Below are 14,972 nucleotides of genomic sequence, written 5' to 3' on the forward strand. Positions count from 1 at the left end.
GCATTTTAAAATAGTAGAGAAAACTTTGAAATCATCTAGTCCAATCCACTCATTTTATAAATGAATTAGTCAGGCTAAGAAAACTTAGGTGACTTGTTCAAGATCATCAACTAATTAATGGCCAGTTAATTACCTAGTCTCTTCTTCTTAGTCCCATACTCTTTCTACCCCATGATGTTGGAGCCGACCAGAACTTCACATATTTTTTAAAATATTTTATTTATTTATTCATGAGAGACACACAGAGAGAGGCAGAGACACAGGCAGAGGGAGAAGCAGGCTCCCTACAGGGAGCCTGATATGGGACTCAATCTCAGGACTCTGGGATCACAACCTGAGCTGAAGGCAGACACTCAACTGCTGAGCCACCCAGGCATCCCTTTCATAAATTTCTGACAATGCTCCTCATCCCTCCTTTATACCTTTAATCATAAATACTCACTCTGAAAATGAAGGTGAATGGTGGTAGCATTGAGGGACAGTATACATAAGTAAGTAAGGAGATTGGATTCAAATGGTTTTGCTTTTTTTTTTTAAGATTTTTAAATTTATTTATTCATGAGAGACACAGAGAGAGAGAGGCAGAGACACAGGCAGAGGAAGAAGCAGGCTCCATGCAGGGAGCCTGATGTGGGACTTGATCCCGGGTCTCCAGGATCATGCCCTGGGCTGAAGGAGGCCCTGAACCGTTGAACCACCAGAGCTGCCCAGTTTTGGTTTTTCATCTTGTTTAACTACTTACATGTATTTCTGTGCTTTAGTATCTTTATCAGCAAAGCAGCCATAAGTTATTAATACATAATAATAAGCTGCCTCAGAAGATTATGAGGGTTAATAATAACCTAACATGCTTGGCACATAGTAGGTACTCAATAAATCATAGCAATTATTAAATGGTTACTCCTTCCATAAATAGATACATATTTTTTAAAGATTTTATATACTTATTTATTCATGAGAGACACAGAAAGATAGAGAGAGGAGCAGAGACCTAGGCAGAGGGAGCCTAGAAGCAGGCTCCATGCAAGGAGCCTGCTGTGGGACTCGATCACAAATTCTGGGATCACGCTCTGAATCAAAGGCAGATGCTCAACTGCTGAGTCACCTAGGTATCCCCACAAATAGATATATTAGAGTAACCTTACCTGTGTGCCATTAAAAACCCTTTAGTCTTTGAGGAATGCACTGCTGACAGTACTGACACTTTTATAGTAAGTCAGTATTTTTATGTGTAAATGAAAGTTACACACACACGCCCACATACAGCTGTTAGAAAAAATGAACAATTAGTAAACATAAGTCAACTCTACACAGATCAATATTCTCTCTCTCCATTCCACAATTTCATTTGGATGCTTGAAAGCAATTCTTATGTCTTTAGGCATCATCTACTTACTTTAAAACTACGTAAAGTGAAACATAAAACACTATTATTTTTAAAAGTACAATATACCCCGGAGAATGAGGCAATCCAAGTGAGGGCACAACTCTGTGTGCTACATCCTATGCATAGATGATGGATCTTTCAGCGTGGTAATTACCCAAGGCTCATCTCCATTGATAAAAATAACAAATATTTAATACTTTATAGAGAACAAAGGGTTTTCGTATATATAGCTTTAAATGCTCTTCAGAAACCAAAGAAAAGATGCTATGCCCTTTTTATGGCAGTAGAAGCGAGGTTAGGGAAGACTATCCAGACATTGGCTCACACATTGGCTCACTACATGATTAAAATTACAGTATTGTTGTATTAGTTTGCTAGAGCTGCTATAACAAAGTACCACAAAATGAGTGGCTTAGAACAATAGGAATTTATTGTCTCATCCTTCTGGAGGCTGGAAATCTGAAATCAAAGTGTTTCCAGGGTCATGCCACTTCTGAAGGTGCTAGAGAGGGATCTGTTCCAGGTCATTCTTCTAGCTTTGAATAATTCTTGGCTTATGGCACCATGACTCCAATCTTCACAAGCCATTCTCTTTGTGTGTGGGTCTGCCTCTGTGTCCAAATTTCCAAATTTATAAAGACACTAGTCATATTGCATGAGGGCCCACCTTAATGACATCATCTTAACTTGATCATCCATAAAGACCTTATTTCCAAGTAAAGTCACCTTCACAGGTACTAGGGATTATATGAATTTTAGGACACAACTCAACAATTGCCCTATCTTTCCTCCTTTTAACCTTGCTGGACACATTGATGGCAGAGAGTATTCATTCATTCACTCATTCATTCAATAAACATTGCAGTGCCTATGTATCAGGCTCTTTACTGTGTATTGATGGTGCAAAAAACAAACTGGACAGCCACCCTGTCCTTGAGAAGTCACACTTTAGAGGAAATCAGAGACACATTATTATGATAATAAATACTATTATTGAACACCTACTTCATGCTAGGTATTAAAGTAGGTTCCCTTCATTTACTTTTCACAATAGTATGTGGGGTGAGGTATCAGAGACACTCCTGGGGAGATGGGTGTCTGTCCTGAATCTGCTCTGGACGGCAGGAATATTTTTGCAAATTAGGTAGCACTTCATCTGAGTCTAAAGGCCTGTGTAGAAATACACTAGATAGCTCAAAGGTTGCTGTGGTGAGTAGCACATTCTAAAGAAGAGCATTTTATAAAGGAAAAAAATAGCACGTGTGAAGGTTAAGAGACATAATCGTAAAATCCACCAATGCTGAGGCTTTTGTCTATTTCCCTCGGGTTCCTACAGTGCCTGGTTCATTCAGCCATCGCTTAACGAATACAAGGGCATCACACGGCGAAAGGAATGTCCTGGCCTGATGCTCACTGTCGCTAGAAAGGTGGACCAAGGCCCCTTTATGAAGAGCCTTGTTAATCACACCAAGGGTGAGAAATCAGGGCTGACAGGTGAAGATACACATACAGCGCGAAGGGATTCCGCGTGCCTGGCACCCGCCCTGCCCATCCCCCCTATTCCCCAAACACGTCCCAGGGAGCCACCCCACGAGGGCCAGAAGAATGGAGGTGGGGCCCCAGGGAGCCACCCCCACCCCGCGAGGGCCGGAAGAATGGGGAGGAGGGCGCCAGCATCACACACTCCGAAGTCGGGTTTTTCGGCCAAGGCTGCACTGAAGCACAAGGCTGCGCTTGAAGTCGAACGGAGCTTTCTTCTCTGCCTCCAGCGCGTCCTGCGCTCATTCCCCTTCCGGCTCCTCCGCCGACTCTCAGAGGACCCCCGGCTGCTGCAGGCCTTCCCGGAACGCCACGGGAGGAATCCCGGAGCGCGCTCCCTCCGCCGGCCGCGCCCTCCTTCCCTCTGGAACGCAGCGAGAGCGCACGCGCACCATCGGAGCCGAGCGCGCGCCCGCGAGCTCCCCGCATCCCCGTGCTCATCCGGGTCTCAGAGAACTTCAGCCAATAGGAGACGCTCACGGCCTCCAGGGGCGGGGTTAAGCCTTCCCTCACATGGGGCCTGTGGTCGCCGCGCGCGCTTCTAGGCGACCAGCCGGCGGAGCAAAGGGGCCGAGGAAAAGAGCTCAGAGTCTGAGCAGGGGTCGACGGCTTTAAGATCAAGCAGCTGCCGCCCCCTAGAAGCGACTGAATCGCGAGCCGATTCCTCAGTCGGAGCCTCTGTAGTAAACACACTTCAGAAACGTGAGGTGCCGGGGGTCACGTGGGGAGCGCGCCCTCCAATGAGGAGCCGGGGGCGGGGCCGAGGCCGCTGACGCGGCGGTGGCGGCGGAGTCACCCGGGCAGCCTCGGGACCGGTCACCGGCCGGCAACCGTCCAGCGGCCTCGACCACCGCCTCCGTGCTCGCTCCTCTTCCCCGGGCTGAGAGACTGCGTGGCCGACGGTGGCTGGATCTCCGCTCCTCCCTCTCGGTGGCTGGCCTCAGGCGGGCCGTTTTCTTCTCAGGGGCCGCCTCGGTGGGGCGAGGTTTCCGTGACGAACCTCCTGGGGCTGCCGGCGCCGGTCGAGGCCGTCGGGGCGGCTCGGGCTCGTGGAACGTGCTCACTGCCGGGCTCCGAGGCCTCGGAGCGATGCGCCTCGTGCGAGCGGTGGCGGAGGGCGCCGGCTCCTAAAGGGCGTCACACCCGGACTCCGCTGACTGGGCAACCTCCATTCATCTTCCAGCTGCGCCTCCAGCGCCCGCTCCTTCTGCGGCCCCCTCCTCGGACTCGGTTGGCCCTTTCCCCCGCTGCCGCCCTGTCCCCACTGCTTGGGTGTGGCGGTGCCCCCTGGGAGCGGAGGTGACGGGGATGAGCCGGCCCTTCCTTCCTTGACTATCTGGGGAGGGGGGACCTGGGCGAGGACCCGCCGCGCCCCCGGGATGGGGGTGAACGCCGTGCACTGGTTCCGAAAGGGGCTCCGGCTTCACGACAACCCCGCCCTGAAGGAGTGCATCCAGGGCGCCGACACCATCCGCTGCGTCTACATCCTCGACCCCTGGTTCGCCGGCTCCTCCAATGTGGGCATCAACAGGTGGCGGTGAGTGGAAATGCCGTGGGACCTGGGGCTTTCGGTGTTTAACGGGTCAGGGCTTGACCGGCAGCCGGCGGAACCTGAGAATTTAGACCCGGGGCCGCCGTCCTTAGGCCGTTTCCGATTAGAGGTGCCTCGGGTAGTACGTAGAATTGGCTTAGTAGTTCCCTGCCGGAGCGTGCTGGCAGCCTGGATCACCTTGGCCTTCGTGTGTGAGTTACGTGCCTCCGCGCCACTGGAAACTCTTCCCCTGGTTTTGTGGGGCAGTTCTTAGCGGTGGAGCACAAGAAACGCCCTCCCGGTTCTCAGTGGCCGCTGGATTGATGTTCTTGGCTTCTTGGCGGCTTTCGGAAGGATCGCGGCTTTGGGTGTTTACGTTTGTGTGTGTCTAGGTAACTCATAGTGTGGAGAAAATCTTTCATTCAGTAGAGGCACTTCCAAATCCACTTTTCTTCCACCTCGAGGTCGCCGTAGGAAAAGCAAGGCAAACATCTGGTTTCTCTTTGCTCAGCTGTTCCTCTCAACTCCTCCTTGTGGTTGACGAGACAAAGCACAGTTTTTCTTTCTAGGCAAAGTATAAAGCCTTCTAGGGATTAGAGCACTGAAAAAAAAAATCTTCCGACAAGCTTTATGATCTTTTCCTGAAATCCCAGGCTAGATGATTTTTAGGCCCCCTGGTGGAAATGAAAGCGTTTGTTTTACAGATAGGGTTGTTTTTTTTTTTTTTTTTAAGATTTTATTATTTATTCATGAGAGACCCAGAAAGAGAGTGAGAGAGAGAGGCAGAGACATAGGCAGAGGGAGAAGCAGGCTCCATGCAGGGAGCCTAACGTGGGAATCGATCCCAGGACTCCAGGATTACGCCCTGGGCTGAAGGCGGCGCTAAACCGCTGAGCCATCGGGGCTGCCTTACAGATAGGTTATTGATCACTACTGTCTACCAGGCACTGCTTTAAACACCAGGGAGGTAGCAGGGAATGAAACAGACAAAAATGCTTGCCCTTTTCCAGCACATGTCTCAGAAAGTCAAGTATATAGTAGTTTGAAAAAATTTCTCTGATCATAGTTGTGAATGGGGGGCGGGGGGAAGGTGGACAAGAAACAGGAGGCTGTTGCATTCATCCAGGTGAGAGATGATAGCCGCTTGAACCATAGTGATAGTGGTGGATGTGGTGAGTAGTCAAATGCTGGGCATATTTTGGAAGTGAGAATCCGCAGTGTTAGCAGATTGAATATGTGGTATTAAAGAAAGAGAAGGGATTAGGAAATTATTTCAAAATTGTTGGTTTGAGGACCTAGGGTTAAGTGAAGTTGTTTGCAGAAGCCAGTGGGAGGGTGATTAGAGTTCTCTTTAGGACTTGATTAAGTTTGAGATGTTTATTACACATCCAGGTAGAGATGGCAGATTGGCAGTTGGATATATTGGGTGCTCAGGACAGAGTTCCAGGCAGGACATATAAATTGGAAGGTTATCAGTTTGTAGATACCATTTAAAGCCATTTATTCGTTCATCCATTCATTGAACAAATATTATCATGAACCTACCACATGCCAGGCATTGTTTTAGGGCATTCAGCGTTAACAAAAATAGCTAAAAAATCCCTACCCTGTTGAAGTTAAATTCTAGTGGAGCCATGAGACTGTATGAGAACATAAGGAAGTGAATGTAGATAGAAAACAGAGTAGGAAAAAAAAAAAAAAAGAAAACAGAGTAGGTCCAAGGACTGAGTCTTCAGTACTCTAATGTATAGAAATTGTGGAGCTGTGGAAGAATTAGCATAGGAAATTGAGAAGGAATATCTAGTAAGATAAGAAGAAAACCCAGAAGAGTTTTGGTGTCTTAGAGGCCAAGTAAAGAAAATGTTTCCAACAGCGTGCTTTACCTATGTCAGGGGTTGCTGATAGGTCAAGTAAGATGAAGACTAAAAACTAAAAATCGTATTTAGGATTTTGAAGCCATTTATAGTCTTGACTGGAGTGGTTTCAGTAGTTTCTGGAATGCCAAAGAGAGACTGAGAAGAGAGAATTTGGGGGACAATTCAGCTCTTTTAGGGGAGTTTTGCTGTAAGAGGATCAGAAAAATGATGGTTCCTGGATGTGAACTCGAGAGGACTTTTTTTTTTTTTTTTAAGATTGGAGAAATTGCAGTATGTTTCTGTGCTTATGGAAATGATATAATAACTGTATATAAAAGCATTCATTAGCAGAATTGATGTCATTAATGCAAATTCTGAGAAAAGATAAATGTAATATATTTTAGTGTATTAACAGTATCTTTAAAAATAGAGTAATAATTCCCTTTTCATAAAATTGTTAAAGAGGATTAGATTAGTTAACAAATGTAAAATGCTTAAAATGTGACTGATAGTAGTAAGTGCTTTTTTTTGTTACTTGCTACTAAATTGAAAGCCCTAGGTGAGTAATATCTAATTAAATGTTTGCAGTCAGTTTCTTCTAGAGTATTTGATAAGTTTATAAAATCTAGACTTTAAACTTCTGTAGCATGGGGATTATATGTTGCTTATCTTTGTACACCCAGCAACTCACACTGTCAAATGAGTGAAATATAACTTGTAAGCATAGTAGGAATAGTCCTATATTTTCTTTTTTTTCTCTCATATTTTCCTTTTTAAAAGATTATTTTTAACTATTAAATATTGGTCTTTCTAAAAGATGCGTAAAGATGGAAATAATGAATAGACTTTTTTTCTTCTAGAGACTAAGTTATAAAAAGGTAGGGATAGAATTTTATTTAGTCTGTTCTCATAGCACCAAATTCAGTGCTTTTCATATACTTATAGCTCAGTTACTGTTTATTGAATGAAGTGACATCCAGGAGTCAGTAATTTTATACTTAAACAATTTTATTTATTTCTTTATTTACCATAGTATAATGGGCAATCTCCTTACTTGGCATTCAGGCTATCTGGTGGTTTCTATCATATTTCCTTCTGCCATTTCCTTCAGTCAGCAGCATTTCCTAGATTTTTGGATTTGATTTAATAAAATTTATTTTGCCTAAGTAAGTTAACAAAACTTTTTTTTTTTTTTTAAGTAGGTTCCATGCCCAGCATGGAGCCCAGTGTAAGGCTTGAACCCACCACAACCTTAAGATGAAGACCTGAGCTGAGATCAAGAGTAGGTTGCCCAACTGACTGAGCCACCCAGGTGCCCTCCAGAATTACCTTTTAATATTGCCATCATTTCATTTAAAAAGGATGCTTTAACATTTAAAAAGAAAGTTTGAAGCACATTATTGGAAAATAAAGGATAATCCTTTGACTTGAATAAATTAAGCTTTATGAAAATTCACTTTGCCTTATCAGTGAAAACTATTTTGAATTTGGCATATTTAGGATTTTTTTTAATTTTAATTTTTATTATTATTATTTTTAAAGATTTTATTTATTATTCATGACAGACAGAGAGAGAGAGGCAGAGACACAGGCAGAGGGAGAAGCAGGCTCCATGCAGGGAGCCCGATGTGGGACTCCATCCCGGGTCCCCAGGATCACACCCTGGGCTGAAGGCGGCGCTAAACCGCTGGGCCACCGGGGCTGCCCCATATTTAGGATTAAATGATTTAAAATATTTCAGTTATGGCTCAGTCAGTAGAGTATGCCACCTTTTTTTTTTTTTTTTTAATATTTTGTTTGTTTGTTCATGAGAGACACAGAGAGAAGCAGAGACATAGGCAGAGGGAGAAGCAGGGTCCTCACAGGGAGCCCGATGTGGAACTCAGTCCCTGGACTCCGGGGATCATGCCCTGAGCTGAAGGCAGATGCTCAACTGCTGAGCCATTCAGGCGTCCTGTAGAATATGCCACTCTTGATTTCAGGGTTGTGAGTTCACACTGCCCTTTGGGTATAGAGCCTACTTAAAAGAATTTTAATTCTTTCCTTATCTCTTTTTAGACTTATACTACACAAAAACTTATATGCAAATATTCAATCATAAAAAGAAATGAAGTACTGATACATGCTACAACGTGGATGAAGCTTAAAAACATTATGCTGAGTGAAGAAGCCAGGCACAAAATTCCACAAATTATTTGATTATATTTATATGAAATGTCTAGAATATGTGCAGATATGTAGAGACAGAAAGTAGATTAGTGGCTTCTTAGGGCTAGGCAGGTTGGGCGAGCCGAGAGGTTGTAGCTAAGGAGCACAGGGTTTCTTTGTGAGGTGATGAAAATGTTCTAGAAGGTGATAGTTGCACAACTCTTTGAATATACTAAGAAAATATTGGATTGTACACATAAAAAAAAATCTACCCACTCCTTTAAGGTCCAGTCCACATGCCACCTTTTCCATAATAATCATTTTTATTATGTTGTCTGGGATGTTTTACAGTCTTGTGAACTTTTAGGCCATTTTTTGATATTGCTTCCCATATCACCATCAAATATCATTAAAAATAAGTAAATACTTCTTTAATTTGTAAATATTGATATAGTCCTCATATATTCTTTTTTCCTTCGTTTAACAGATTGCAACTCTTTTTCCTGAAGAGAAGGTACCATTTCATCAACCAAAAATTTATTTTTCATTCATGTTTATGGTAGGCACTATTTTGGTGATGGAGGTAAAATAGTGAATAAGAAAAAGTCCCTGCCCTTGAGGTCCTTTTAGTACAGGAGGATAAAGAGGCAGTAAAACAAATATAATATGTTAGGTGGTAGTAAGTGTAATGGAGAGAAATAAAGCAGAATGTGAGAACAGAGACCTAAAGAAAGGGAGGTAAAAGGCTGTACGGATATTTAGGGGGGAGAGCTCTCTCTGTATTCTCTATAGTTTCTAATATAGTGTCCCATACAAAGTAGGCATTTGCTAAATATTTTTAAAATTTTCTTTGTTAAGTCTAGGGTTTAGGAGTATGACAGTTGCTTCATTTAACTTTGATGCTAATGTGTATCTTAAAATTCAGAGAAATAATTTTCAGTGAGGGGATTATCTTTGACATTTAAACTTCAACATGTTTAAAATGCAGTTGACGTTATCACATGTAGATTCTCTTAATTTTCAGTCCAAATCTATAAATATACCCACATACTTACCCATTCTTTCCTTCTACTGTCTAATTTTGGTAGAAGAAACATTGCTTTCCCTATTCAAAACTAGTCTCCAGCTATACCCCATTTTAAACTGCTTATATTTTTTACAACTTTATTGAGGTATAGTTGACAAAAATTGTATATATTCAAGGTGTATAGTATGATGCTTTGATATACACACATACACATATATTTTTTTAAAGATTTTATTTATTTATTCATGAGAGACACAGAAAGTGAGAGAGGCAGAAACATAGGCAGTGGGAGAAACAGACTCGGTGCAGGGAGCCTGATGTGGGACTCAGTCCTGGGACTCCAGGATTATGCCCTGGGCTGAAGGCAGGCAGGTGCTCAACTGCTGAGACACCCAGGTGTCCCACACACATACACATATTGTGACTCTTTTTTTTTTTTAAGATTTTATTTGACAGAGAGAGCATGCGTGTTTGCACATAAACAGAGGGAGTTGGAGAGGGAGAAGCAGGCTCTCTGCTGAGCAGGGAGCCTGATGTGGGGCTCCATCCCAGGAACCTGAGATCATGACCTGAGCTGAAGGCAGATGCTTAACCGACTGAGACACCCATGAGAGGTGCCCCATGACTCTCATTTTTGATAATTTATTTTCTTATCATTTCTTTAACCTCTTTTTGGTTTGCTTCCAGTCAGCATATATAGATGTTTAAGTCGGGGTTCTGTAAGAACAAGAAAACCAATAGAGGAACAAAACCTACCCTTGAGTATGTTTCTTTCCTGCAACTATGTTTTTCAGTTCCTTTATAGCCAAACTTCATGAACAAGATATCTAATATTGGCTAACTTCATTTCTTTATCTTCTATTCAACCTTCGATCCACTCCTAGTCTGGGTTCCACTTCATCTACTCCACCAAAACATTTTTCAACCAAAGGATATTTTAAAATGTTTCATTCCTTGACCTTTTACTGTGTTTGGCACTTTTCACCACATTTTACACCTCCCCCTTTGCACTGGTTAAAGGACCCTGCCCTGTTTTTCTGCCAAAGCTATTAGTGTTCTTCCTTGATTTCTCTTTTTCTGTTCAGCCCTTAAATGCCTCTTAGGTCTGTGATCTCCACTCTTTTTTCATTGTACATTCTTAGGCAGTCTCATCTCTCTTCAAAAAGTAAGTTACGGGATGCCTGGGTGGCTCAGCGCTTAAAGCATCTGCCTCTGGCTCTCTCTCTGTGTGTGTCTCTCATAAATGAATGAATGAATGAATGAATGACAGTTACTGTTTACCCAGAATTCACAAATCATCTTCAGCTCATATCTCATGATCTCCAGATGTGCATCCTTTATATATGAATTTCCTGCCTATTTGAATGTATTGTATTACCTTAAACTCAACTTGTTCAAAACAGAGACCATTGGGGCACCTGGGTAGCTCAGTCAGTTAAGCATCTTGACTCTTGATTTTCGCTTAGGTCATGATCTCAGGATTGTGAGATGGAGCCCTGTGTCAGGCTCCGTGCTAGGCATGGAGCCTGCTTGAAATTCTGTCTCTCCCTCCCCGTCTTCACCTCCCTCCTTCTCCTCTCTAAAAAAAATTAAAAACCACAGAGATCATCTCCATTATCTCTATCTCAAAACCAAACTGACTTTTCCTCTGTGTCTTTTTTTTTTTTTAATTTTTATTTATTTATGATAGTCACAGAGAGAGAGAGAGAGATAGAGACAGAGGTAGAGTCACAGGCAGAGGGAGAAGCAGGCTCCATGCACCGGGAGCCCGACGTGGGATTCGATCCCGGGTCTTCAGGATCGCGCCCTGGGCCAAAGGCAGGCACCAAACCACTGCGCCACCCAGGGATCCCTCCTCTGTGTCTTATCTTCATATATAAAATACTACCATTTGCCCAGTTGTTCAACTGACAGATTAGATTGTCAATTATATTTAAATTTATTCAGAAAATATTTGAGTTCCTACTGTGTGCCAGTCACTTTGTTAATTTCTGTGGGTAAATGGAAGTCAATAGATAATTTCCCTGCCCTCAGAGAATTTACAATATAAAGAAGGATTTATTCAGAAATAAAATAATCATAGAAATACATTCTTCTGTCTCCACTGTCACTTTAGCACATACTGCCAACTTTTTTGCCTGGATTATTTGAGTAGTTTATGAATCATTGTTCCCCTTCCCCTTCTCTAATTCATTCTCTGTAGGGCTACCAGAGTGATCCTTTAAAATTGCAAATCTGTTTATGTCCTTTACTCTTAGAAATCCTTCAGTGACATTTCTTTACCTTTAGGTTAAAGTTCAAAAACCATAACATACTATAAAATCCTTGTATAATCTAGTCCTTTGCTTCTTTTTCCAGCCTTAGAGGATTGCTTCATTGAGGCATTTGAGCTGAGCCTTGAAGTATAAGATGAATCTGAATAATCACAGGATAGATGGAAGGAATTCCATCCAGGCTGAGGGAAGAAAATTTCAGCCTAAGGAAATAACATGAGGGAATGCACAGTATTCTGCTACTGGTATAGTTGTTATTATAACTGAATCCTATGGTGCATGAAAGAACAGGAGGTATTATATAGTACTCTTTTGGTTTAGTATTCTGGATGGTTTTGTCTGACTCAAACAGGCTTAAGCAGAGAGAGCTATTTTATTGGCAAATGTAACTGAACAGTCCAAGAGAAAGTGGCTTCAGACATGGATTGGTGCTAAGCCTCAGAAGATGTCTCCAGGACCAGATTTCCTGCTTTGCATCTCCAAACTTCACTTATATGGTTTGGCTTTTCTGGCTGTTCTCTGGTGGTGAAATATATCAATAACAATAGTAGTTATGGAAGTAAAAGCATATGCCTCTGCCCCAGAAGTTTTAGCAAAAGTATGTGGCACTTCAGTGTCTCTCCTATGACCAATTTATGAACCAGTCATTGTAAACATTTCTGTGAGCTGCAATTGTGTGCCTCATGGGTGGAATCAACTCAACTGGACTGAAGTAACTGAAGTAGAATGAGTAGAAAGTAGGTGGATGTCCTAAAACGATAGATACCTATTATGTAAGAACTCAGATCAGAAGGTGGGACTAAGTCAGAAAAATGTTGACTCCTGTTTGAAGAAATGTAACTTTGGCAGCTGAATAAATTATAGAGGAAAGAGCTAGTAGAGCAGTGTGGAGGCTTTATCAGTTATCCATTGAAAGATAATGTAGGCTTCAATTAGAGAAAAGTCTGTAAGGAAGGAGAACTTCCAAGAGAATGATTGTAGAGGTGTGATGGACACTTTAGGTGACTGTCTAAAAAAGGCAGTTTCAGAGAGGCAGTAGAACGGGAGATTCTCATGCTTTGTGTGCCTCTTTGACAATTAGCCATTAAGTTAGAACACAGGATTAGACCATATTTAGATGAGGAAAAGAATGAGTTTGGTTTAGGTCATTGCTGAATTTGAGGTACTGCTAAGATATCAACATGAGAAATGGAAAAAATAGAAGTTCACGTTTGGAGATTATAGACATTAGAACTGTGGATATGGGAATAATAATTCGTACATAATAGGTAAAACATGACTGATGATATTGGATAAAGTAAGATGCATCAAAATCTTGGTGGTTTCTATAAGATGAATAGAAACTGGTGAAGGAGACTGAGAATAATCAAAGAGGTAGAAAGAGAAGCCTGCCAAGTACTGCATCATGGAAATCAAAGGTGGCAAGACTTTTTTTCATTGTGCTGAAGAAGGCAGGTTAGGATGAGTTTTGACAGTTATGTGGGAAAAATAATCAGTGACTTGGAAACAGATGGAAGAAATAACTTTGTGTCTTGAATGCTGGGCAGTGGACCCTCCAAGATATAGAGGACCCTCCAGAAATTGTATTATTCTAATTTAGGGATATGTACTTTTGTCCTTGATTGTCTAGACTGCTTTATAGCTCTGTAAAAAGAGATCAAAGACAAAGTGTAGATAAAAATTATGGAGCTGGCCAGTCAAAATGGCCAAACTAAGGAAACAACAGATATTGGTGAGGTTATGGAGAAAGGAGAACTCTCTTACACTGCTGGTAGGAATGCAAAATACAGCTACTCTGGAAAACAGTGTGGAGGTTCCTCAAAAAGTTAAAAAAAAATAGTGCTACCCTACGACCCAGCAATTGCACTAATAGGTATTTATCCAAAGGATACAAACATAGTGATTCAAGGGGACACATGCACCCCAATGTTCATAGCATTAATGTCTGCAATAGCCAAACTATGAAAAGAGCCCAGATGTCCATCAACAAATGAATGGATAAAGAAGATGTGGTGTGTGTGTGTGTCTGTGTGTACGCACACATATATACTACACAATGGAATAGTAGCCATCAAAAAGAATGAAATCTTGGCCATTTGCAATGATGTGGATGGAAGTAGAGGGTATTATGCTGAGTGAAATAAGTTAAAGACAAATCTATGGTTTCACTCATACGGAAGAATTTAAGAAACAAAACAAAACAAAACAAAAAAAACAGATGAACATGGGGGAGGGGAAGGAAAAAAATAAGACAATCAGAGAGGGAGATAAACCATAAGAGACTCTTAACTATAGGAAGCAGGGGACTCCTGGGTGGCTCAGCGGTTGGGCGGCTGCCTTCCACTCAGATTGTGATCCTGGGATCCGGAATCGAGTCCTGTATCAGGTTCTTGCAAAGAGCCTGCTTCTCTCTGCCTATGTCTCTGGCTCACGCGCTCTCTCTTTCTCTCTCATGCATAAATACATAAATCTTTTAAAAGAAAAAAGAAACAGGGTTGCTAGGGGGGACATAGGTGGGGGGGTAACTGGGTGATGAGCATTAAGGAAAGCACTTGACAAAATGAGCAGAGTGTTATATGCAACCGTTAAATCACTAAATTCTAACTCTGGAAAAAAAAAGTTATGGTGCTGGGACAACTGAACAGCTACATGAAAAAGAATGAAACTGGGCTACTTTCATACATCATACACAAAAAGAAACTCAAAATGGATTAAAGACCTAACTGTGAGACCTGAAACCATAAAATCCTGGAAGAAAACAGTAATTTCTTTGACATCAGCTGTAGAAACATTTTTCTGGATGTCTCTTCAGGCCAGAGAAACAAACCCAAAACTAAACTTTTGGGACTACACCAAAATAAAAATTTTTGCACAGTGAAGGAAACCATACACAAAACAAAAAGGCAGCCTAGTGAATGGAAGATGTTTGCAGGTAATATACCTGATAAAGGGTTAATACCCAAATTTGTGAAGAACTTATATAACTCAACACTAAAAAACAAAACAATTTGACTAAAAAATGGTCAGAGGACCTGAATAGATAGTTGGTCATACAGATAACCAACAGGCACATGAAAAGATGCTCAACATCACTAGTCATGAAAATTAAAATCAAAACCACAGCATGATACCTCACACCTGTCATAATGGCTATAATTAAAAACGGGACTCAAATACAAAGAAGAGACTCAAATACAGAGAACATTGTGCA

General features: G+C 42.0%; 1 protein-coding gene across 3 annotated transcripts in view; it reads left to right on the plus strand.

Moving 5' to 3' along the window:
• The first annotated feature begins 3,036 nt into the window (after positions 1–3,036).
• The window catches only part of CRY1 (cryptochrome circadian regulator 1), a 98,132-nt gene continuing 86,196 nt past the window's right edge, over positions 3,037–14,972 (plus strand). For 2 of the 3 annotated variants that reach the window (XM_026010937.2, XM_026010936.2), the window contains exon 1: positions 3,037–4,463. In XM_026010937.2, coding sequence (XP_025866722.1) covers positions 4,306–4,463 — 158 coding nt within the window. In that variant the 5' untranslated portion in view covers positions 3,037–4,305. The remainder of the gene's footprint in view (positions 4,464–14,972) is intronic. The other variant, XM_072741887.1, reaches the window with a different exon arrangement.

This window comes from Vulpes vulpes, chromosome 16 (genome assembly GCF_048418805.1).
Source record: "Vulpes vulpes isolate BD-2025 chromosome 16, VulVul3, whole genome shotgun sequence".
NCBI classification, from domain to species: domain Eukaryota; kingdom Metazoa; phylum Chordata; class Mammalia; order Carnivora; family Canidae; genus Vulpes; species Vulpes vulpes.